Here is a 23723-nt window from a genome sequence, read left to right as displayed (position 1 = left end):
GATGGCGGTTTGACAAGGGCGAGCTCGCGCAACGATATCAGCAACCGATGCGCGAAAGGGCAGACGCCGAGCTGGTGCGGGCGAGGACGAGGACGAGAAAAGGCGGTGGCCGAGAGAGTCGACGCAGGAGGAGCCGACCACGGAGGGCGGATTGGCTGCGAGTTCGGTCGGACGTGCGAGTTATCGAGTCCCAGATGCCGGGTCTGGGGTTGAGCGAGGTGAAATTTGCTCGTCGAGGAAAAAAAAAGATGCGGCGTCGTGAGAGGGCTGGCTCTTGCCTGCCTTTTCCATTTCCATTTTTCGCCCGCCCAAGAGTGGGAGGCGCTAGGCCGCGTTGGGGCTAGCCGCGAGCGACGCTGCCGATTCCTGCTGCGCTTGCGAGGTACCTGTACTCGCAGCCGAGGGGCTGCATTGCCTGCGGTGCCTGCGCATCGCTTGTGCGGGCGATGTACCTCCAAGTCACTGCCAGTAGCCGCCGACCCGTTTTGTGCATATCGCATCTTACCGTATCCGCGGCCAGCTAGGGCCCCACCACGACAGGCGAGAATTACCTACTACTCGTACTAGTAGTAGACGCTGCGGTGATAACACAGGATGAACTTCTATCAGCCTTGCCATGACAGCCTTGTATTCATATCGCCCTATCTTCAGTCTACTTTCTCATAATAATTCGTCATAATTGACGTCCATTGATTTCATTTTCTTCTACTCCAGCAAACCAGTTACCACCAGGACCAAAATCATCATGAGCGACAAACCCGAAACTATAGCTAGCGCCGCGCAGCAGCAGCGGAAGAAGCGAGGCATCTTGCCTCCAGAGATCATTGATCTCATGGTGGCCCCCGTCAAGGTTGGCACGTGGACTGGTTAGCTCCCCCTCATCGCAATGAGCAAGCAGTTGTTCTTATATCTAACATATTCCAAGGTGCTGCTGGTGTAATGGCCGGTGTTGCTGGTGCTATTGCAAGAGACACCAGCCCCGTGGCCAGTGGCGCCGTCACCGGAGTCCAATGGTTTGCTCTGGGGGGAAGCTTCTGGTGTAAGTTCACTCTCCTTGATGGATTGTCACTCGTGCGACTCGTTATTAAACTCGTCAAGTCACCAGATCTGTCACCGTCAGGGCAATGGGAGGCGACGGGCAGTTGAGGCCTGTTGACAAAACGATAGCCAGCACCATCGGCGGGTCAGCTGCCGGCGCAGTGGCCGGGTTGATACGTGAGTATCTAACACGATAATTCTGGCATCGATGCTTTTCAACTAACCTTTGACAAGGCGGTCCTGGCAAGATTCTACCTGCCATGGTTATGTGGGGAGTGCTGGGCGCAGGCGGGCAGATGGTCGCCAACGGGCTGAGCAACAGGAAGCCCAAGGTCAAAGACGAGAACGATAGCTGGTTTCGATCGAAATGGAGTCCGCTGAAGAAGCTCACAGACCAGGAGTACATTGACATGATGGAGGAAAAGATTCTCAGAGTCGACGCAGACATTGCACTCATTGACGACCGGATTGCCGAACTGAAGGCTATTGAGCAGAGGGCCAAGGACGAGGACAGGACATGAGAGCCTGCAGCGTTGGATTGTTCATGGGCTTTCTTCATTGTTTGTAATGTACGGCATGGTAGGCTTCTCCCATGTTCTATGGTCGTTGGCTATAGACATTTGGATCGGCGTTTGCGGAATATGATACTGTATGACCACGGAATGGGCGGAACATGTACTATTATTTTGTCATATTTCAATTTCAAGTTGCTAGCATATCTGAACAGAAAGCATGAAGCTCGTGGCGGGAGACTGCACATATACCCCTGCCGAACTTTGTAGGTTAGCTGAGTTTGCAGGCAGTATCTCACTACGGCGATGCTTATATCATCACGAAGCAGCCGTTGTCTAACGAATAGGAACTGCCGTCGGTACAGAACACCGGCTTGTCACATCCGATCTGATACAGCCGCAGCCAAGGTGCTTAGATACGAGTGAGACGACAAGCTATTGAGCCTAGAGTAACGCTGAACGGCAATGTTCTGCGAGTACGAGACTTGTTATCAACCTTATTCACGGCGAATACGCGTGGTTGATGTCCTGAGCCCAGCCAGTCGGAACGGCCAAGGCACTTGGGGGATTCCTCGCAGATCCACACTGGTTAGCACCGTTTGTAATCTCGAGGGTACGCGGAAGCTCCTCCTGTTTAAACCCCTGGATTGTAACGGAGCACGGAGTACGAGGCCGTGAAGTCGCGATGCTATTCCGAGATATTGACAGGCAGAGCCGAACGATGCTGGCAAGCGAAGATTATGATCCCGAGCATGCCGTGTGCAAAACCTACCCGAATAGTGGTAGTAGTAATGTCGGTTGGCTCCGTGCGTCTTTTTGCAGTGAATGGAGTCTCCTTTTGCGAGGATGCCCAGTGGATGAATGGGATGACGCGTGAGGCTATTGGACATGTCGTGCACAGTCAAATCTCTTGGGGGGCAGATCCAAATTACAGCGCGCTCCTATTGTTCGCATGAATAATACAGCTGCCCTCCAATGCTCTCTGATCATGATAATGCTCATCTACACTTTCTGATGCCATCACCAGCTGGCAGGTAGCCTACTATCTTGGGTAGTAGGTAGTAGGTAGTAGGTAGTAGTCAATTGCGTTATCTAGGCTGTACTGGGAGAGCTCATCTGCAGATTTCACGCTTGATGCAGTGGTTAGCGGCTCTGCCCGCTTGCCCGCCGTGCTAGTCGGCGAGGCATCGCGATAAGGACAGCAGTTGCGGCACTGCCGGACCGTTTCAAGCTTAGCAGCCCAGAGACGGGAGTACAGCGGCCATGCGTTTGACGTACTGAGTACCTCTGGCAGGGCGGTCCAGCCCACACTCTATCCTCGGCTCCAGGTCAAGTATGTGTGCACGAAGATGAGTAGGTAGTATCCCAGATCTTTAGGTGCTGATAGGCACTACTACGTACTAGAGACAAACGAACTGCATCCAGTAAGCAGGCACACGATAAACGTCTGCTAGATTGCGCATTTTAATCTCGAATACGGGGCATGCACACAGGTAAAATCAGGGTGGGCGTCTGCAGTCCTGGCCGCGACTCTGCCACAAATTTGCGACCCCGTAGAGTCCCTATTCGCCCCTTTTCGCCGTCAAACGAATTCCAGCCTGGACCCGGTCCGGACTCCGTGCTCTGTGGCTTCCATCCTCTGGCGCAGACAGGGCCTGCCAAAGTACTCGGTACCCGCGCCTGTACCTGCGCCTGTACGAGTATCTCATCTTGCACCATCCCCGTCTGCCGCATCGGCTCCGCTGTAGGTGCTTCTGACATACCTACTACTACATGTAATGTTAGTACCTCGTCAGTGCTCACTCTCAGCAGCGACCTCACCCTTCCACCACTGCAAACCCGCGCGTCTCTCGTGCGACACGGCCTCGCAGAGCGTGATCCGCACCCTGCCGGACTTTCTCGCGGCACATCCTCGCTCCGATCGTCGTTGCCGGGGCCGGAACCGACCTGGCCTGCGCTGTTCTGGGCGCATCTCAGGAGCTTGTTCCGGCGTCCCGACTGTCCAGGCCCCCCCTACCAGGTCCCGGTGCTTCGGGGCCCCTCCTCGTCGAATCCCTCCCGGTCTTCCATTTTCCTTCTTTTCTTCCATTCTCCCCAAGTGTCATGTCGCGTCTGTTCCCCGTCTGTTCCCACTGATTGCTTGTTTGCCCTGCGGGAGAATGGTCTGCCTGCTGCCTGTGTCCTGTAAGTACGACCCAGCTCGCGGCGCTGAGCTTCCATGCGCATGCCTCGTGGCACTTGGTCTAACGTGAAGCTGTCTCGCCCGCTCAGCCAGGTAAATTGATTGCGCGCCGCCAACATGGCGCTTCTCAGCCCGACCTTCGTCATCGGTGTCCTCGTCCTGCTCTACCTCTCCTCCTTCGTCCTCTTCGCCGTCCTTCGAATCGTCACCGGAGTCTCGATCCAGCGGATAGGCTACTTCTCCCTCCGCCGCATTGCCTACACGCCCAGGGACGGCATTCGCATCGAGGTCCGCGGCCTGGGGCTCAACATCCACCGCCCGACCTTTGCACAACCCACGTGGCTCAGCATCGTCCTCAGCGACCTGACCGTTACCGCCGATTTCAAGAAACTCGACGAGCGCAAGACTGCCAGGAACGAGTCGCCGCGAAATGCACATCGCAAGACAGAAAGTGCCGAGGACGACGAGGTAGACCCGCTGCTGGGGGTGCCTCCTCCGGCTCAAGCCATTGCCAGATCCGAGGCCGAGACTTGGGCGCGCCTCCACAAGCTCAAAGAAAAGGTGAAGAAGCTGCATCACAATGTGAAGTGGCTGCGCATGGTGGATGTAGTGGTGACCAACTCGGTCATCGACGTGGTCGACGTGGGGAGCCTTCAGGTCGGCAGCTTGACGCTTGCAGTGGATACGAGACACAAAATGGCCGATCGAGCTCGATTCTTCTTCCACCGACCCGACCATGCAAAGGAAAACGCCGAGGCCGAGTGGATCTTGACCATACGCAGTGTCTTCCTCGCCGTCGACGGCAACGAGTCGCTCCAGATCCTCGACCACGCCCTGCTCAACGTTCACGGCTTCTTATATCCAACACAGGAAGGTCTCCGGGATGCGACTGTTGCTTTGAAGCTGGGCAGAGTCCAGATCCCCTACGATGAGCTGCACCACTGTGCGACCAAGTTTAAGCTGTCTCGCAAAAAGTTACAAGTCGCAAATGTGGAAGATCCGGTGGATATCTTCGTTAGCAAAGTACAGGATGAGCCTCTGGGCGATGCAAACGAACACTTGATGAAGACAGTATCCGACTCGAAGCAGTTCTTCAGCTCCATCCTGCGCGGCATCAAAGAGGTGCAGTTTGCGGTCAGCTTTGTCGGGCTCGTCAAAAAGGTCGAGTCTGTCAACCCGGCGGCCAAACCCGTGCATCTCACCGCTTCCATGAAGGAGGTTGGCGTCGACCTGCACCGCCTGGATCCAAAGTCTCCCGCGCATCGCATGTACTTCCCGTCCACGGACATTGCCCACGAAGCCCTCGTGGCCGCTCTATCGATCTCGGTTGGCATGGACGATGGCCACGGCAAGCCTCAGCGGATAGTGTACATCCCAATGGCGACCACAACCATCAGGACCACCTTACCGTCAAAGACGATCCAGCTCTCCGGGGTGGACAGCTTTGAGGAAAAGAATGCCAACATTCTCTTTGCCAACTCTGTTGTTACCTCCCCATCTATCGACCTCGACCCACGACACCTTCCTCTCCTGATTGCTATGATGCGATCCCGGCCAAAGCCTCCCAAGACGGAGCAGAGGAAGAAGCAGAAATATCTACTCTCTCAACTGCTTCCGAAGGCGAGCATCAAATTTACCATGCACGAACCTGTCCTGCGCATCAAGCTCAATCCGCTGGGCAAGACGGAGGACCCGGATGATTACGGTCTCATTATCTCCTCCATCTCATCCGTCTCCCTTGATGCCGAATCATCTCACTCACCCCTCGAAGACTTGCACTATTCTCTGGATGGCGCAATGAGACTACAGTCTCACCACCTATACTACCAAGCTGTTTCCGGCGAGAGGTTCGACTTGATAACAACGGAGTCATTCGACCTCAAAGTGCACTTAGCAGCCAACCCAGAAGTTTCCGTCGACGCTACGAGCAATGTCCAGTCGTTCTCAGTCAGTATGGTGCGGCCGGAGATTACAGATGGCGTTCGTCAGATTGTACGCCAGCTGCGCACCGACGTTGAGCCAACTAAGCGAGCCACACCCAAGTCCAGACGGCATCCCAACTTCCTGAGAGCGCTTCCCGAGTGGCTCTTCCGCTATCAGGTCACGGCGAATGATGTCAACATTGAGATTGCTGGCGTAGATGAGGAGATATCGGACGACAGCAAAGGCATATCCCTGCATATTGACGGCCTGTCGGCAGAGTATCGTGCTCAAAGGTTGGACGGCTTGGAACGACGGATGCTGAGAAGACGGACTCACAGTAGGTCTCTCACCCAGTCAGACTCGGATTTCGCGTCTTCCAGTCCTACTAGAGCGAGGAAGCCTCCTCGCACGATCGGCGATGGTCGTCGTCTGGTGTTCAATGCCAAAGGTATTGAAGCTCAAATTATTGAAACTGCCGACCAGCTTGAGCTGGAGCCTTTCATCAACGTGCCGCGTCTGGAGTTCTCGCTCTCTGCGTCCAGCGACAACCATGGCCCGGTGTTCCATATTCAGTTCTCGATCCGCTCCATCATGGTGCAGTACTCTCTCTACCGCCACTACGCTGTGGGCGTTGCTATGAAGACTCTTAGAAAGGCCTTCATGAAGACTACCGGTGATGCGCCGAGAGCTTCTCAGCAGGATTTGCCCAAGTCAGATCTTCTTGTCCCTCCTACCACCTCTGGTGTTCCATCCACCGATTCGAGCTCTGCCGTCTCAGACTCTATAATCGTCGATGTCAAAGTCGCCTTGGTCCAGATCAAGGCGGAAATGCCCCATGACCCGATGATTATGCTTCATATCTACAGTCTGGATGCCGGGCGTCAGAGATGGTCCACGCCGTATTTCACATCCAAGCTTATCAGGCTTTACGTCGCATCTCCACGCATGCGCAACATATGGTCGCGGATGGTTAGCATCAAGTCTGGACGTCTTGACCTCCGAGAGTCCAAACACAAGTCCGCCCAAGGAACCACCACGGAAGAAAAGCTTGTAGACGTGTCGGCTGAGGCGATCCGCATCGGTATACCGCACGAGGTCATTGTCCATCGGATCACTGACAATATCATCAATGTCATCAAAGCGGTACAGCAGCTGCAGCATCGCTTCAAGACGGGAACAAACGAGTACATTCTAGAGAAGAAGCCCGAAGGGCCCAAAACAGTCCCCAAAGTATCGATTCGATCGCGCAATTTCCTCTTCGAGATGGAGGACGGTGCGTTCGAATGGAAGCTGGGCATGATTTACCGGGCAGGGCGTATGGAGCAGGTACAGAGGCTGACCAGAGACGAGGCGTTCCGTCTCAAGTTGAACCGAGTGCGGGAAGAGGAGCTGAAACGGGGCAACAATGGCAAGACTCGGTCCCGGTCTGCTTATTCTCGTGGAAGGACGGACAACTCCTCGTCCGCGTGGTTCCGAAGCCGAAGCTCCGACGGCACGAAGCAAGACGGACGAGGCCGCGAGGGTCGCCATAGCGCCTTGCCGAGATATGACCCCGAAAACGAAACATTGGGCATCAATGGAAACGCCAAAGTTTCGGCGGAAGAGGCGCGCCTTCACCTGGATATGTTCAACGCCCAAGCGTGGAAGAAGAGGATCGACCGAGCCTATCAGGTATCCAGCGATGGTGTCAAAGAGTTGCGCGGCCTGTTTTGGGGGCAGAATGAGGTGCCGAGCGACATCGAGGAGACGGAGAATATCCTGGAGGTGCCCCCAAGACCAGCGCTGATGGCTACTTACATATCCAACCTCCACATCTCTGTTGATAAGCCCACGTTTCCCCTCCAGGACCTCCCTGATTTCATACACAAGGTCGGCAAAGGTATGCCCAAGGACATGCAGTACAGTCTCTTGGTGCCCATGCACATTTCCGTCGACATGGGCGAAGCTCGGTGCTCTCTCCGCGACTATCCTCTGCCGCTTTTACACATTCCAGGACTGAAGACTGGACAGTCGTCAAGGCTCCAAGCCGTGTCCCTGAGAACAAACTTTGTCTTGGCCGAGGAATTCAGGGGCCTTGAATCGTCACGACGAGTTCCCGTAAACATTATCCCACCCAAGAGCACGGATCCTTCTGCGTCCAAAGAAGGAAGCTTTGCCATTGAAGTTAGGCGCACCCTTGGCCCCGTCAAATCATTCTCGGATGTCTACATGGACATCAATACGGCCCTCCCAACGAGGATCACCTGGGGTCCCTGTTACCAGCCGGCAATCCAGGATATGATGATGGTCGTTGAGTCCTTCACTAAGCCGCAGATCGACCCCTCTGAGCGCGTCGGTTTCTGGGATAAGCTTCGGCTCAACTTCCATTCCCGTATTCACGTTGCGTGGAAAGAGGATGGCGATATGCATTTCGCGATGAAGGGCACGCGCGATCCTTACCAGGTCACTGGACATGGCGCCGGCTTCCTCATGTGCTGGCGAAACGACATTAGATGGAACATCAACGCAGAGGATAACCCGAAGAAGTTCATGACGGTGGACAGTGGCGAATACGTCCTTGCCATTCCAGACTACAGCATGCAAGTCCGAGAGGCCGCCCGACTCCGAGATGACGATAGCAGCCGTCTTGCCAACGACCATATGAGGTGTGGTCCGGCTCAGTTTAAGAAGGTCGTTATGAAGCTGTCTGGAAGAGTGCAGTGGTTGACCGGTCTCGTCTTTGAGCGTGCCATCGAGGATGGTAGACGAAGCTTTGACTTCAAGCCTCACTACGAGGTTGTTCTCAAGAACCCGCTTTTTGCTAAGCCAGACGAGAACGGATTGCCATACGATGCTATGCGCGGCTTCAGGAGTCGCCACATCCACCTCTCTATTGCTGTTCGAGCTCCGGCGGACCGCGAATGGATGTCGCAGAGCCTCGAGCCATCACGAAGCTATAACACGATCCATCTGACTCCTCGATTCTTCACGCACTTCTTCGCCTGGTGGGGCCTCTTCAGCGGGCCCATGTCGCTCCCCATTCGGCAGGGCAGCCTGTTCCCCGGACGAGAGAAGAACAGCAAGAAGTTTGGAAGACATCTGGCGACTGTCAAGTATAACCTCCTATTCGCTCCACTGTTCCTGAGTCACATCTATAAGCACAAGGATGCTGAAGACTACTCTGAGAACGCCGTGTCCGCCACGGGTCTGAAGGTGCGGTTCGACAGCTTCATGCTTGACCTCCACCAGCGCCGAGAAGAGTTCAACACGATTGCAAAGACCAAGAACTCACCTAGTCGAATCACGGGGATCAAGCTTCACGCAGCACACTTGGACTTGGCATGCGCGGACCTTCGAGCCGTCTCCGCCAGCTTGTATGGCACGACGACAGAGGCCATCAGGAAGGCATCAATTTCGCACCTTACTCTTGATCAGGACGACAAGCCGGATGTGTCTCGCTTTACGATACCTGATGGAGATTACAGTTGGATCGACATGGACGATTTCGTCGAGTTGGATTGGATTCTCCCCACCGAGGCTCATCCGGAGACGAAGATTTTGCCCCTTGCCTATGTCCCTCGACTGACATACTTCCGTCAGACCGACATTGGGGGCATCATTGCTGGCGATCCTACGAGAACAAGCCCGTTCGGCGATGAGCCTACGCATTTCTGCATCATGAGCGAAGAAAATGACCCGAAGAGCGTGCAAGCACAGCTGATCAAGGAGCGCCTGGAACAACTGGACGAGCAGATCCGGGCGCATATCCGACACGTGGGCGAGGCCGAGTTGAAAGTGATACGCACCGACTCCAAGGACCAGGAGATGCTCGAAGACTTTGACATCCTTCGTCAACATTCCAACGTGCTTCGTGACAAGAGGGCCTTTTTGGAAACCACTCTGGAGCGAATGAAGGCCGGAGTACCGACCAACGGCCAACCGTTTAACGGAGCAGCGAGCGTTCATCGATCTGACGCATCTGTAGATGCACCTAGCGAACACATGGACATGCCTTCGATCCCGTCCAACGCGGAATTTGAAAGCGAATACGAGAACCGTTTCGTAATTCACAATATGCAGTTGAAATGGAACAACCTGCTGCGTAATATTGTGCTGCGATATGTCCACCAGAGCAGCCAGCGGCGTGGCTTTATATACTACCTGTCCAGACCGGCGGTCAAGTTCATCTTGGACATGGTGGAGGAGCAGACCAAGGCCAAGAACGAGCGCAACATGAATCCAGAGCCAGCGTCGTCGGCAGCCAACGGAACCCCCACATCGCCAGACGCTCCACCTCTCGAAAGAGATGCCGCCAAAGATCTTGAAGACCGAATCAAGGGAATACTGGGCGATGGGCGCAAACGCTCCAGCACGGGCTTTACAATCAACAGCAATGGCGTCGTGGAAGGCTCACTGGAAGACCTGGAGAGTGGCATATCCGATGAGTATAACCCGCAATGCAGCTATCACGTCCGACTCATTGCTCCGCAAATCCAGCTGCAGAGTGAAAAGAACAAGAAGCACGTTGTTCTGGTGACTTCGAAGGGAATGGAACTCAAAGTGGTGGAAGTCATGGACAAGTCGAGAATCGCAGACAATGTCAGCGGTCTTGTCCAACGCCGGTTCTTGGTCAACATGGACAGCACGCAGTTCTTCGTCACGCACCAGAAATGGTTTACTACCAACTTGGTATCCATGTATGCGGGAAGCAAGTATGGCACGCCTACCGGCTCCTCATGGCCACCGTGGGTCCCCATGGAGGTCATGTTTGACTTCCGCACCGACCCGTTCGGCTTCAAGCGCGTTGTGCAGAAGACGTCGGCCATGCTTCGGTATGACAAGTACAATACGCTCCGTCTAAAGTCCAACGACGAGGTCAATGGCGAGTGCTCGGACGAGGCCACCCAGGAGCCCACGGAGAGGCGTGTGGACAACCTCTGGGTGGAGTTCCCTCAGGCTCGCGCTCTCTGCAACTCATCGCAGTATTACGCAATGTATGTCATTGTGCTTGATCTGCTCATGTACAGCGAGCCGCTGGAGAAGACGAGGAATGAGCGTCTGGAGAAGATTATACTCGGGTCCGACTTTAGTGACCTGAGCGGAATCCCGGAGATGGTGATGAAGCTGCAGGAGCGGATCAGACAGATGGAGGAGATCAAGTCGCACTTCCAGACGTATTCCTTGTTCTTGGACAAGAAGGGGTGGGAAGATCGCCTGGCTCTCGAGCGCGACCTGGCAGCATCCGAGGATGAGCTCTTCTTTATGATGAAGGCCATTATGAGCTCGCAGAGGAGGTTTGAGAAGAACACGCAATCAAACGCGCTGTTGAAGTGGAGCATTTCTGTCCGAGATATCGTCTGGCATCTCATGCAAGACTCCAACGAGCCGCTGGTCGAACTCCAGCTTAAGGACTTGGAGTACGACCGCACCGACAACGCGGACGGCTCCCACATGAACCTAGTTCGTGTTGGGAAGCTGCTTGGCCTCAACCTCCTGCCCGACGCGACGTACCCAGAGATAATAGCTCCCTATCACGACGGCGAGAGGCCCAGCACTCGATATGGCGACGATTCCGACATGATCCGGGTCTACTGGTACATGTTGGAGGCCATTGCGGGCATCCCCGTGATGGAGCAGTTCGAGATTGAGCTGTTCCCCATCAAGATTCAGCTGGAACGCGAAGTCGGCAAACGCTTGTTCGAATACATTTTCCCCGGTATGGATATGGACCAGGCGGAAGAGGAAGCCAAGACGAACCCTTCGATTGTGGTACGGCGCGACTCCTCGACCGAGGCAGATGAAGAAGGCAACGAGTCCCAGTCCCCCAAGAGCACAATCAGCGGGCGTGGCACACCTGGCACGCCTGGACTGGAATCGTCTTCCTTCTCCACGCGCCCGGGATCGCTCGAGCTGCGTCTTAAGCCGACTCTGTCATCCAGCGTCGCAGACGAGAGGACTTCGAAGAGGACCCTTGGCGTTAACAACGGCGAGGGCGGCGGCGGCGGCGGCCATTTCAGACTGTTCCGTTCCGGGACCACGCGGACGCTGGGCAAGAAAGCATCGGTGGAATCGCTGCGACCCATGACGGCCACTCCACGACCCGGTGTGATTGGTCGGTCCTCGACTGGGTTCTCGTCGAGAGACAGCCGCGACTCGGACTCCAAGAAGGCGTCCCGCTTCGGCTTGAGGAGCCGGCACAACACCGAAGACAAGCAGATGTCGGACGATCTCACCAAGATGATTGAGCGGGCCAACAACTACATTACGTTTGCGCACATCAAGATCCCGTCGGTTGTGCTGTGTCTCAGCTACAAGGGCAAGGACCAGCGCAATTTCGAAGACGTGCACAATTTTGTCTTCCGCCTGCCGACGATTGAATGGCAGAACAAGACGTGGTCTAACCTGGATCTTGCTCTGGCTCTGAAGAAGGCTGTCGTGAGAGCCCTCATTTCGCACACGGGCGCCATTATCGGAAACAAGTTTTCAAAGCACAAGCCCAACGCAGAGCAGCGGAACAGACTGCGGGAGCTGGCGAGCAGCTCTGCCCTCATCTCGCCCATGGCCTCGAGCCTGTCGCAGAATTACGCGCCCAGCATACACGACAGCGATGACTCGGCCAGTATGTACGGTACATCGCCGATTGACTACTCGCGCTCGCCGCCGCGGTCCACTCGCAGCAGCATCCGCAGTGGCATCCCGGCCCCTCGATCTGCGAGTCGCAGCAGTAGCATTGCCAGCAGCAGGTCCCATCTGACAGGCGGCTCTACGCACAACCTTCCACAGATGCCGTCTTACCTTACCATGACGCCCCCTACGCCGGTGGACGCTGTTGGCCGAGGTGAGGGCCACAGCAACCTGGCCGTTGAGCTTCTCCGACCGTCCTCCAGTCAGGGCTTAGGATCGCATCGCAGTGGGCTGATGAGGACCCTGTCAGGCGGCAGCGATTCAAGGCCTTCTACCAGCGCTGGCCATCTTGACACGACCGACCGCAAGAGAAATGGTGCCGCCAATGGCGGCAGCAGCAGCAGCAGCGGAGGATTTGGGCTGAGAGACAAGCTTTCTGCTCTCACGCAGAGGATGAGGGATCGTAGCGATATCGTCGTCCCCGTGCAGGCCAACGAGCCTGAGCCGATGAACGACGAGGAGGCCGCTGCGTCTCCCACCACGACTGTGGATATGAGCGAAGAAAGGTCATTGAGGGCCAAGAGGATGAGCTGGTCACAGACACGATCCAAGACGACTGGTTGAACGACCTTGTTACGGCCGCTTGCATATCTGCATTGTTCCCTGAGTTTTTGAGTTTTGGTTTATGCGAAGCGTATGAAAAAGGTTTAATTGTAATTGGCAGCCAATGGCTTTTCTTTGATGGCATAACACATACATGTACTGAACAATGGTGGGGGAACACTCCAACTCCGGGAGATGCTCGATACAGTGCTGGCTTTTGCGTGGGGATGTGCTTTATGCTCTCTTTTGGCTGTACTTTTTTGTCAAAATGCAATGGTGTTGGAAAGTGTATCAAAAAAGGGATTGGGGCGAATATATTATATACGGGTTTATACAGAAAATGAGAAGGGGAGGGAAAAGAGATGGATGGAGGGACGGATTTAGCGTCTATATTATATCTTTACTTATTGTTTATTTATTTGCCATCTCTGATTGGTTTGCATATATTTATTTCGGAATTAGATCCCTACGGTGATTTTCCGTTGTATATGATTGTGTCTTATCTGTGTGCGTCATGGCTGGTGATGCTGGCCTTTAGAAGAGCTGACAAGGTATAAATAAGGCTGCTTTTGTGTTAAGCATGGTGTTACTCTTGATGCAAGTACACTCATGACGAGTTCCAGGGCTCGGTCCAGGAGATGCGGCTGATCGACGTCCTGCAACTCAAGTTTATCATTAGATCAATTTGTGGAAAGGACGAGGTTGGCGATGCTGTCGCCACGCACTAACCAAGAATCTTGGGGATAATCATGATGAATCACCAACGTCATTGGGTGTAACCCGAATTCCTAGGCAACCTTCAATTATCACGACCATCTTCAACCTTTTTCATCCTCTGCCAAAGTGCAACTTATCATATTCAGCAAAGCCGCAGTGAACAAATCATTCGCAAAGCTGGAAGAATCAACGTCAAAATGGGCTCAGAACACAATGCACCTCCGAGCGAGATGTTGCCCAAGGAGGAGACCGTGCTCTCGGCCGGAGCAGCACTCACTCAGGTATATATCTTTCCATTGGGAGGATCTAATGAGATGGGGGAAATGATTCGACTGACTGGGGGAGTGGCCAGGACTTTAAACCCCTGAAGAACGTGTGCGCCCATCTGAATGCCTTTCACGCGTATGCCAATGACCCGAGACGAGCCGTAGAGGCGAACCACTACTGCGGGCATCTGAGTGACGACGTCCGCCAATGCATCATCTACGACTCGCCCGAAGCAAACGCCCGCATCATCGGCATCGAATACATGATCACCCCCGAAAAGTACGAAACGCTCCCCGCCTCGGAGCGCCGCCTATGGCACTCGCACGTGTACGAGGTGAAATCCGGGATGCTGGTGATGCCGAACCGGCTCGTGCCGCAGGGGCCCTGGGAGCTGGCCGAGAAGCGCGAGATGGGGAAGGTGGTGACGCTGTACGGCAAGACGTACCACCTGTGGCAGACGGACAGGGGCGACGAGCTGCCGCTGGGGGAGCCGCAGCTGATGACGAGCTACACGGCGGACGGGCAGCTGGACTGGAGGCTGGTGGAGGAGCGGGATGGGCGGTTCGGGGTGAGTTCGCGGGAGAAGGCCATGGGGAGGAGGGATATCGAGGAGCCGGAGGTTCATCAGGGTGAGTATTCATTTCCGCTTCGGTGTGATCAGGGAGCTCTTTGAGGATTTGGCTAACGTGGAGTTTTTGATGTAGATGCTGATTATGCTTGGAAGAAGGGGGGACAGTGAGAGGGCTTGTTGGCGATGCGGTTTGTAGGATGCGATGATTTGAAAAGCCCTTGCTTTGGTCTGGGATTCAAGGATGATCATACGGGAAGAGCAATGCTATATCAACTGGGATCTCAGTTCATCGAGATCACAACGGGATTTGCAGCATCTGGGAATTGATAGTTCTCGCACTGATAATTGTCATTGCTTGTCATGATTAGCTCTTCCCACTAATTGCTCACCACCAACACCGGGAAATGATTTGCAAAACGGGGTGTCAATGCCCGCCTTTCAAATGACATGGCTCTTACATCACCACCAATTGAAACTCAATTCTCCCTTTCCAATCAAGTATATTAATGTCGTGTGTCCTGAATTACGTGTATGCAATAGTTGACTACCCGTATGTACATACTGATTTGCTTGAATGGACTACCTACAATTCGACACCATCATGTCGGAAATCATCAAAGACAAGGACGGCCAGCCGATCCAAGAGGGCGACGACGTGTTTACGCCCATCCGAGGCGGCAAGCATCAAGGCGAAGTGGAAAAGATTGTGACGACGCAGGAGGAGGCCAAGGCCGAGAATGTCAAGAATCCGCCAAAGGTTAACAAACACCCCTTTCGCAAGCTGCTGCCCATCTGTTATTCACAACAAGGTGAGAGAGAGTAAAGGGGTTGGTTATGAGCTGACTTTTTTTGGTGATGGGGTTATATATAGGTTCTTTTTACGGATCAGCATGGACATGGGGTTTCGCATAATCCGGAAACGTTGAGACATGTTGATAAATGAATGAGAGGCATATCTGTACTTTTTATTTCGTCGGGTTTATTGTATTGTGTGATTATCAGTTCCATGGGAGTATTATTATGGGATTTGGTTCTCGCTCTTCAAGCAGGCAAAAAATTCGTCAACCATCATGTCGATATTCCATCTCTATTTTCTAATCCTTCTTCAAGAAATCCAGCTCGTAAATATCATCCGGGTCTGCTCGAGATTTTGTTATTAACATCTGTTGCCACAAAACATGGTATAGATCGGGATATAAAGAGAAAAAACTCACCTTTGCCATGCTCCTCAATGTAACTCTTCACACTCGTCATCTCGTCGTCAACCTTTGCCAGCAAAGAGTCCAGATGCTCCTTAATCTCCTCGTTTTGCGCAGCCGCGGCCTTCAACGCCCGCGAAGCGACGTGGAAGCGACTGACGGCGTTGACGAGCATCATGTCAAACGGCGTCGTCGTGCTTCCCTCCTCCTTGTAGCCCTCCACGCTCATGCGGTGCAGCGCCGGGCGGCCAAACAGGAGCCCCTGCAGCTCCGTCGCGTAGCTGTGGTAGTTGAAGCACACGGGCTTGTCGGGGGTGAAGACGTCCTCAAAGGCCTTGCCGTCGAGGGCGTGCGGGTGGTGCGATTCGCGGGGGAGGACGAGCAGGTCGGTCACGTTGACGACGCGGACGTGCAGGTTCGGGGCGAGGCGGGACAGGAGCTGGGCGGCCTTGATGACCTCAAACGTCACCTCGACTCCGATGCCGACGAGGACCACGTCCGGGTCCTCGCCGTTGTGGGTGCTTGCGAAGCGCCAGATGGAGACACCCTTCTTGCAGTGCTCCTTGGCGTCTTCGGCGGAGAGGTAGACGGGCGTGGGCTGCTTGGACCCAATCATCAGGTTCACGTAGTTCTTGGACTGGAGGCAGTGGTGCAGGGTGCTCAGGAAGCAGTTTGCGTCGGGGGGCAGGTAGACCCTCGCTATCTCGGCCTTGAGGTTCAAGACGGCGCCGATGAAGGAAGGGTTCTGGTGCGAAAAGCCGTTGTGCTCCTGTCGCGCCCAGGTGCTCGTCTCGATGTAGTTGATGGAGCTCAGGTCGCCTCGCCAGGGCAGCTTGCGGCTGATCTTGGAGAACTTTGCGTACTGGATCATCATGGTGTGGATGATGCCCAGGAACGACTCGTAGCTGGGGAAGATGGCCGTCCGCCCCGTCAAGGTGTATCCCTGGAGGAAGCCCTGGCAGCAGTGCTCCGACAGGATCTCGATGACGCGGCCGCCCTGCGCGCGCGAGTACTGGTCCCATTGGAAGTTTCGGCTCGAGTGGTCCAGGACGGCGCTGAGCTTGTTGCTCTCCAGCTCGTCGGGGGAGAAGATGCGGAACGTCTTCATGTTCTTCCTAGCCACGACGTCAAGGAACTTGCCCGCCTGCTGCATGCTGCTGGCTTCTTCAAACCGTTCGGCCGAATGAGGCGTCCAGTCCGGCAGGTCGAGGCCGCGGTGGCAATCGTACGCGAGCTTGGATCGGCCCAGTCTCTTTTCGTCTTCCCGCGGCAGAATGTCCAGGACGTCGCGCGTGGGCTTGCCGTCGGGCAGCAGTCCGCGCACGTCGTAGCTCTTGAGCCAGTCCTCCAGGATGTGGAGATGGTCTTCGTTCTTGTTAGCCTGCGTCACCGGCACCTGATGGGCGTGAAAGGAGCCCTCGATGAGCTTGTCGTCCACCGTCCGAGGCCCTGTCCACCCCTTTGGCGTCCGGAGGATGATCATGGGCCACCGGGGCTTGGTGATGGGGTTGCCCGTTCGCGCGGCTTCCTGGATCCTCTTGATCTCCGACAAGGCCCAGAACAAGGCCGAGTGCAGTTCGACGTCGATGGCATCCAGGGTTTCGACGATGGTCACCTGGTAGCCGTAGCCCGAGAAGAGCAGGACGAGCTCCTCGTTGTCCATGCAGCCGAAGATGGTCCGCTCGCTGATCTTGAAGCCGTTGACGTGCAGGATGGGGATGACTGCTCCAGACTCTGCGGGGTCCAAGTATTTGATGGAATGCCATGCCCTGCCCGTCTTGTCAGTGAGTGAAGTTTGCCTGTAGAGGGATGCGAGTCGACGCTTACGCTGCTGTAGGGCCAGTCTCGGCCTCGCCATCGCCGACAACACATGTAACAATGAGATCTGGGTTATCCATGACTGCGCCAAAGGACACTGATAAGGCATAGCCCAGCTCTCCGCCCTCGTGGATGCAACCTGGCGTCTCCGGGTTGATGTGACTAGGGACTCGTCAGAAGTTGTCGTCTCGAACGAAGTGATGAGAGAGGATCAACTCACCTCGGGAACCCTCCAGGAACAGAGAAGCGCGTAATGAGGTTATGCAGCCCCTCCCTGTCGGTTCTGTACTTGTCTGGATAGAAGCGCTCGAGCGAGCCTTCGAGCCAGAGACAGGCCAAGGCAGCAGGGGCTCCGTGGCCGGGTCCAACGACGAAGAGCATGTCCTGGGCACTGTCGCGGATGAGCAGGTTCAAATGTGACCAGATGAGAATCAGCCCGGGGCAAGTACCCCAATGCCCTTGACGGAGCAGGTCAGCGACTGTCATACGATGCAGTGGCAGGCAGTTGGTGCGCTGGTTTACTCACCCAGGAGTCTTGGTTTCACATCTTCCAACCGTAGCTCACGATCCAAAAGGACATTGTCCTTGAGGAATATCATTGCTGCTGGCTGTCAGTTGTTTATGTGGGATATCGATGAGCCTTTGGTGCAACATACCGCTCGCAATGTAGCATGCTGCCCGTTGAAAGTCTCTGAGCGAGCATAGGTCGAGGTTGTTCAGCGATGCCTTTGCAGGCTTCACAGCCAGCTCTTCTATTGAGTCCGGGAGCTGGCTCGCAAGCGGCGGGGGATTCGGCTGGTCAATCACTTCTCCGGGCATTTTGGCGTTCTTTTCCTTGTAGGTTCACAACAGCAGTGATTCTTTGCGGAATATCATGCAGAGAGAGTAATATTACAGTTCTAGAACGCTTGCAGTGGAAGAGTCGGCGACGAAGCTTGGGCTGTTGTTGATATCGCAGCTTCCCGCACTTGCTGCGCTTGTTCTATTCTGGGGCTCTGCAGTGGATATGGATTCATGTTATCATGGATGCCTTAGCGAGGCGAAATCCATGGGTGAATCGCTGGGCAATGGCGACATTGGTCTGTCAGAAGGGTTTCCAAACTTGGTGAATGGCGATGTGATCCATGGACTGTTTTCATGACGTTGGATCAACGTCATTCAGATGATGGATCATTCATGCAGAAGTCGCGATTGGGTTTGTCGACGATACCATCGCGAGTATATTCTAGAGCAGACGGGTCAGAAAACGCTTACGGGTATTATGATAAGACTGATGTGTAGAATCTCAGCCTCGAGGTAGCCTACACAACTATTTCCCCCTATTGCTACTCTGAGCTCCAAATCCCATCAGACCTGCACGGTAGAAGCGACATGTTCACGCCATCATGTGTTGGTGATCATGACGTCGTCAGAATCTGTGGATCGGCGGCACTAAATCTGTACACGATCGCCCGCCAGTGGTTCAAATACTGTTAGACCTGTGACAGGGGGGGCCGAAGGGCAGATACGAGTAGATACCTACAAGCTCACGATGCACGGAATCGCCAATCTGTGGTGGAAAGACAATGGGAAAATCCATGGAGAAACCCGTGGAGATGATGCTTTTTGCCCCAAGAACCATCATTTTCTTCCGTAGGTCTGTTATATACAGCGTCGTGTCTGGGTAAGGGGAAAACATTGATATCGTACAAACAAACCCCGACAGCTGCCCAATCAACTGTTCCCCAAAGCGACATTAGGAGGAGTTTGGATGGTGTCGTTGAGCCCCGTTCCTCATTCACTAACCTTCAACTCCTTCAATGCATCAATGGCGCGTAGCATCGGCAGGCCCTCGCTTCGTCTCGACTTCCGGCCCCATCTTGCTAATCCCCCTCGTATCGTGATGTCCCTCCGCATCCTCTCGACTCGCCGTCCTCGGCCCCGTCTTCTGCACCGTGCTGCCCAGGATGTTGGCCGGGTTCGGCCACTTGGAGTGGTCCGACTTGCTGCCCGCCTCGCCGCCTCCCACGCCGCCAGACGGGAGCTTGCCCTTGGCATCCGACGAGGTGACCTGCCGGTCGGCGGGATCCCGCTCGGGGCCTGACGGCGCTGCTGAATTGCTCGGGCCGCCGGCCATTCGGTTGCCTCCCACGCCTGCGCTGCCCAGGCCGAGCTCGCGGGTTTCTTGCGCCTTGTCTCTCCTGTCCTGGGCGTCGGTCTTGGGGCCTCCCCTTCGAGTGGCATAGATGGTGGCGCCCACGACGCCTACGCCGGCCAGGGCCGTCATTGCGAGTCTTTCCCGGGACATATCGTATTCCGTAGATTGGTTTGTTATGTGAGGAATGTCGATGTTAGGGATGTTGGTAGTTATGGGATATTTGTGAGTTGGAGATGATTGTAGATTGAGGTGGGTGGTTTAGGCACGATGACTTGGAAAGTTGTGAGCTGTAGGACGTAATATTCTCTGCCTGGATACATATTATATCAATCCATCGCAGCTCCGTTACACGCAGGTCAGACGGTGATGTCGGTTTCAGCGGTGGATGACGCAAAGCCCAAAAGTGAAAAGTTGTGGCGGGAGTCGGCGGTAGTGATAGACCACTGACGTGGACGACTGCTTTAGTGTTGAATCATTGTTCCAGGCAGCTTTTGTCCAAGGAAACAGCTTGATTGGCAAATTGTCGGGTGCTAATCACCTTTCTTTTGCTTCCTTCTACTTTATTTGATGATGCCTCCTGGTGGCCGATCGGAGTTGCTGTTTTGAACATTAAAGTTATACATGTAGCTTATTTGATGGTGCCTCAGATGCAGTAGATCGCTTAACATGCCAAAATGTATAGGGAGAGCGTATCTTGGCTACTTACTTATTGGGAACGCCAACATTGCCATCTCATGATTACGTGGTAGTTGGTCATAGTTCATGGTATCAGCCTTACGGGTGGATATCCATCGCAAGCGGCGAGGGTTCCCCGGACATCACAGGTTAAGGTTAATGTAAACAAACAAGGCCGTCGAACTCTGGGTCCCCAGGAGAATCCTATCAAGCTCATATCGCTGTTACGTTTACTAATAGAAAAACATACATGTACTTGTCTCTGGCTCAAAACGTAGAAACCCGTCAAGTCAAAACCACCTTCGAAAAAAAAAAAAAAAAAGCACAACGGCGCTAGACAAACCCTTCCCTGATCGCCTGGAGCTGCTGTTTGCCAAAGTCCTTTGTCTCCCTCTCGAGCTTGTCCAGATCCTGGACGATATCCAGCAATCGCTTCTGGCTAAACTCCGCCTCTGCCTCGCCAATGGGCAGGCGCCTCTTCAGCCCTCTTTCGCTGGCCTTGCCCCTACTCAGGGACGTGATGTTCTGATCGTCAACCTTGGATGTCCTCTCTCCGGGAGCATGCTGCGTAAGGAGAGGTTCTTCTTGGGCGCCCGGCGGCGCGGTGCTTCCCGGGTTCGAGGGGGCCATCCGCGGTACATGGCCCAACGACGAGTCCTTGCCCAGGCCAGGCTGGGGCGCCCAGTCTAGCCTGTCTGACGAGTCCCCTCCCCCTCCTCCAGCTTGCTGCCGTCTCATCCTAGTCGGTGAAGTCGTAGTAGCTTCCAACAAGCTTGGAGCTCCTCCCTGGAGGGGCATGTGCGGGTCGATATTGTTATATCGTGATAATAGGTCACTCTTCACGGGGGCACGATGGCTGCTGCTGCTGCTGCTATGTCGTCGAGGCCGATCGAGAGGAACTGCCGCATTGCTCCGCTCAGCAGACGGGCAGCTCTTGAGCTTCTTGCGACTTGTCGGGTCGCCCGACGTGTTGGGGTTCGTGTTGAAGATACGCGTGCTGAATTGCGAATCGACGGTGTTGCTGCTCTCAGTGGAAGAAGGCGGATGCTGCTGGCTCGTCGTCGGTGTTCTTGGGGCATTCCGAGCCATCATACTCTGGTTCGGTTCCCGAACTAAAGCATGTAATGTTATACCCCCCGTTCGTTGAATCGATGGAAATCAGATCAATCACTGCAATCGATTGAGGACATCGTGCAGCTGGACAACAAGCCTTGGCAGGTCTGTGTGCATTTCCTCCCCGTCCGTCTTGTTGTGTTTTGGAGGGCAAAGTAAATGGGCTGAGCTTGGCTATTGCTTGCAATGAGAAGAGAGATGCCCGTCGGCTTGATAAGAAGGGAGCCCCGAGTATTGATCAATTCCGCCTTTGTGGATATATACTACTTTGGGTAATATGTATGATTCACAGACATGGGAAATGCGCAACTCCAGAAATATGGTGTAAGTGGCTACGCGCGCCTATATACCCGACACATGCATCCGTACAAAATCGGACGGCACTAACTGGGCTGCCCATGGTCTACTCCTACAAGTATGTATGGTCGCCCAATGCACCATGTGGATGACTGGGTACAGCAGCGGTTAGATGTGATCGGGCACAAGGTAGTAAGAAAGATATGACAACAGGACAAGATGCGTATGTATGTAGAGAGGGCAGCACATGACTCCTCCTCCTCCCTTGGGGGGGCACTGCAAAACCACAGAAGCGGAAGGCCTTCTGTCAAACACCAACTTATCGACCTGTGGAGCACGATCGCGATCGTCAGCTCTCTCCAATCATCTTTGGCGAGGCACTGGTGGCGAGTCGTTCTGAGGGCACTGACTGACTTCCCCCCCGTCATGAGTTAGATACAGTATATCGAGACACTGTTCCAAATTCCCTCCCCGGAAGCAGCTAGAACACCAAGCCTGGGGCGTCAGGAGATCTCGATTGTTCCCATTGGCCTGGAGCTTGACAACAAGTGGCGCGTGTGCTTGAACTTGCTTTAAGTCTGATGGGCTTGTCAAAACGCCAAAAACAGAGCAGGAAACTCGAGTCAGGTGGATATCTCTGTATAAGAGCAGGACCCCCCAAAACACCACCTCCTCAACATTGGACTACAGAAGCCCAACGCTGGAGCAAGACATCCGGCAAAGTGGCAAACCCGCAGTTCTTGAGGGAAAGGGCCAAATCAAAAGCAAATCGGGAAGTCCCGTCTTTTTACAGGCCACAACACCACAATCAACTTGTCTTCCCTTTTGGAAAGCCCCAGTCTTGACGTCACGTTGAGGAGCAGGGGTTCCGACGTTTACGCCATCGCTACGTTATCGTTGATGAACCCGCCCAGGCAGATGGAATCCCGCAGATGGTGATTCGCGTTTCCACTGCAACAAAGCTTCTGATATGATGGATGTCTCATGAATGTAAGCTCATGTCAAGCTGGCAGTAGAGAAGGTGGCCCAAGATTGCATCTTCCTGTATGGTATACTGTACAATCGCATTTCTGTATACCTAGCATCAGATACAAACAACATGGCGGCTTCACCAACTTCCACAAACGGCAACACGTCGTCCGTGAACGGCGAAAATGGTCGGAAAAGCACCGATGGACAGCAATCCTGGATCCTCTTCATCTCAGGCCCGACTGGATCGGGCAAGAGCTCTATTGCGGAATTTCTCGCTTCCAACCTGAAAGCCCGATTCATCGAGGGCGATGATGTGCGTTCTTGTCTCACGAATACACCATTCAGCATGTTGAAATGTGAGGCTGACTAACACGAAAAAAACAGCTCCATCCCAAAACCAACATTGAAAAGATGCACAGGGGCGAAGCCTTGACGGACCAAGACCGCCAAGGCTGGCTCGAAGCCATCAACGAGCAAGCCACCGCCTTCAACAAGGACAAGGAGCAGTCCCCCAACCACCACCACCTCATCATCACATGCTCGGCCCTCAAGCGAGCCCACAGGGACGTCCTCCGGGAAAGCTGCCTCAAGGCCGGCTACTCGCTCGTGCACTTCTTCTTCCTCGACGCCCCAGAAGCCGAGCTGAAGCGGCGGACGGAGGCGAGGAAGAACCACTTTGCAAAGGCGAATCTCGTGCACAGCCAGTTCGAGGCGCTGGAGCGCCCGCGGATTGACGAGTACGATGCTACCATCATCAGCGTTGTTCCGCCGTTGGAGTCGGTGCAGAATGATACGCTGAATGTGGCGCTGCAGTTGATCAACAGGAGATGATGATGATGCCGGTTTATGAGAAAACGTTGCTGCATGACCGATTTTGTACTTTTAGCATAGCATACATGTATCGAGTATGAGTGAAATGGGGCTCTTGCGTTGTGATTCTATACCGTCTATGGCTCTACTCTCTAAAGGACCCAAGTTTGGCCTTCTATGTCTATACGTCTAGATGTCGGCGCCTCCACCTGGCTTTTGTTCATCGCTTCCCGGATGCTTATTAGAATGCGTTCTCCGTTGGTGGTATCCTGCTCATTTGCATCAC

General features: G+C 54.4%; 8 protein-coding genes across 8 annotated transcripts; 5 read left to right on the top strand and 3 right to left on the bottom strand.

Annotated features, from left to right (window-relative positions):
* Nucleotide 1: 1 nt before the first annotated feature.
* On the top strand, nt 2-1559 carry BBK36DRAFT_1201419 (hypothetical protein; the record flags this gene model as incomplete). The annotated part of the gene is made up of 5 exons (XM_024897169.1): nt 2-7; nt 791-866; nt 926-1039; nt 1099-1215; nt 1273-1559. The coding sequence occupies 5 exons, from the start codon at nt 2-4 to the stop codon at nt 1557-1559; spliced, it is 600 nt and encodes a 199-aa protein (XP_024749826.1).
* A 1824-nt stretch (nt 1560-3383) lies between these two features.
* Nucleotides 3384-12851, top strand: BBK36DRAFT_1135434 (hypothetical protein; the record flags this gene model as incomplete). Its single annotated transcript, XM_024892645.1, has 53 exons — nt 3384-3734; nt 3822-6397; nt 6434-6545; nt 6579-6585; nt 6637-6756; nt 6805-6885; nt 6919-6928; nt 6968-7029; nt 7069-7093; nt 7160-7177; nt 7247-7349; nt 7389-7487; nt 7560-7604; nt 7674-7683; nt 7717-7736; nt 7776-7857; nt 7918-7990; nt 8048-8208; nt 8248-8315; nt 8349-8354; nt 8400-8506; nt 8540-8747; nt 8781-8828; nt 8862-8929; nt 8960-8994; nt 9028-9086; nt 9120-9281; nt 9318-9505; nt 9557-9575; nt 9630-9713; nt 9771-9778; nt 9878-9887; nt 9939-10032; nt 10063-10138; nt 10196-10245; nt 10285-10307; nt 10344-10520; nt 10557-10628; nt 10662-10835; nt 10917-10989; nt 11020-11141; nt 11181-11316; nt 11368-11548; nt 11582-11659; nt 11693-11746; nt 11777-11900; nt 11943-11988; nt 12019-12026; nt 12075-12113; nt 12153-12257; nt 12312-12358; nt 12392-12422; nt 12486-12851. Coding segments are annotated over exons 2-53 (6722 nt in total), but the record flags the coding sequence as incomplete, so codon positions are not given.
* A 957-nt stretch (nt 12852-13808) lies between these two features.
* On the top strand, nt 13809-14584 carry BBK36DRAFT_1169095 (DUF1264-domain-containing protein; the record flags this gene model as incomplete). The annotated part of the gene is made up of 3 exons (XM_024895266.1): nt 13809-13859; nt 13931-14474; nt 14550-14584. 3 exons carry the CDS (start codon nt 13809-13811, stop codon nt 14582-14584), a joined length of 630 nt encoding a protein of 209 aa, XP_024749824.1.
* Nucleotides 14585-15017: 433 nt separating this feature from the next.
* BBK36DRAFT_53194 (hypothetical protein) lies at nt 15018-15359 on the top strand (the record flags this gene model as incomplete). The annotated part of the gene is made up of 2 exons (XM_024898215.1): nt 15018-15173; nt 15288-15359. The coding sequence occupies 2 exons, from the start codon at nt 15018-15020 to the stop codon at nt 15357-15359; spliced, it is 228 nt and encodes a 75-aa protein (XP_024749823.1).
* Nucleotides 15360-15510: 151 nt separating this feature from the next.
* BBK36DRAFT_1118551 (D-xylulose 5-phosphate/D-fructose 6-phosphate phosphoketolase) lies at nt 15511-18252 on the bottom strand (the record flags this gene model as incomplete). Its single annotated transcript, XM_024890486.1, has 6 exons — nt 15511-15557; nt 15631-17384; nt 17443-17595; nt 17654-17891; nt 17960-18034; nt 18090-18252. The coding sequence occupies 6 exons, from the start codon at nt 18250-18252 to the stop codon at nt 15511-15513; spliced, it is 2430 nt and encodes an 809-aa protein (XP_024749822.1).
* Nucleotides 18253-19235: 983 nt separating this feature from the next.
* Nucleotides 19236-19728, bottom strand: BBK36DRAFT_1201401 (hypothetical protein; the record flags this gene model as incomplete). The annotated part of the gene is made up of 1 exon (XM_024897168.1): nt 19236-19728. The coding sequence occupies exon 1, from the start codon at nt 19718-19720 to the stop codon at nt 19238-19240; it is 483 nt and encodes a 160-aa protein (XP_024749821.1). The 5' UTR covers nt 19721-19728.
* An 850-nt stretch (nt 19729-20578) lies between these two features.
* Nucleotides 20579-21334, bottom strand: BBK36DRAFT_1118676 (hypothetical protein; the record flags this gene model as incomplete). Its single annotated transcript, XM_024890501.1, has 1 exon — nt 20579-21334. The coding sequence occupies one exon, from the start codon at nt 21332-21334 to the stop codon at nt 20579-20581; it is 756 nt and encodes a 251-aa protein (XP_024749820.1).
* A 1420-nt stretch (nt 21335-22754) lies between these two features.
* Nucleotides 22755-23458, top strand: BBK36DRAFT_1118724 (carbohydrate kinase; the record flags this gene model as incomplete). The annotated part of the gene is made up of 2 exons (XM_024890508.1): nt 22755-22940; nt 23012-23458. 2 exons carry the CDS (start codon nt 22755-22757, stop codon nt 23456-23458), a joined length of 633 nt encoding a protein of 210 aa, XP_024749819.1.
* Nucleotides 23459-23723: the final 265 nt, after the last annotated feature.

Source organism: Trichoderma citrinoviride (assembly GCF_003025115.1).
Source record: "Trichoderma citrinoviride strain TUCIM 6016 unplaced genomic scaffold BBK36scaffold_7, whole genome shotgun sequence".
NCBI lineage: Eukaryota > Fungi > Ascomycota > Sordariomycetes > Hypocreales > Hypocreaceae > Trichoderma > Trichoderma citrinoviride.
Note: the sequence above shows the minus strand (reverse complement) of the source record. Positions and strands in the feature narration are given on the sequence as shown.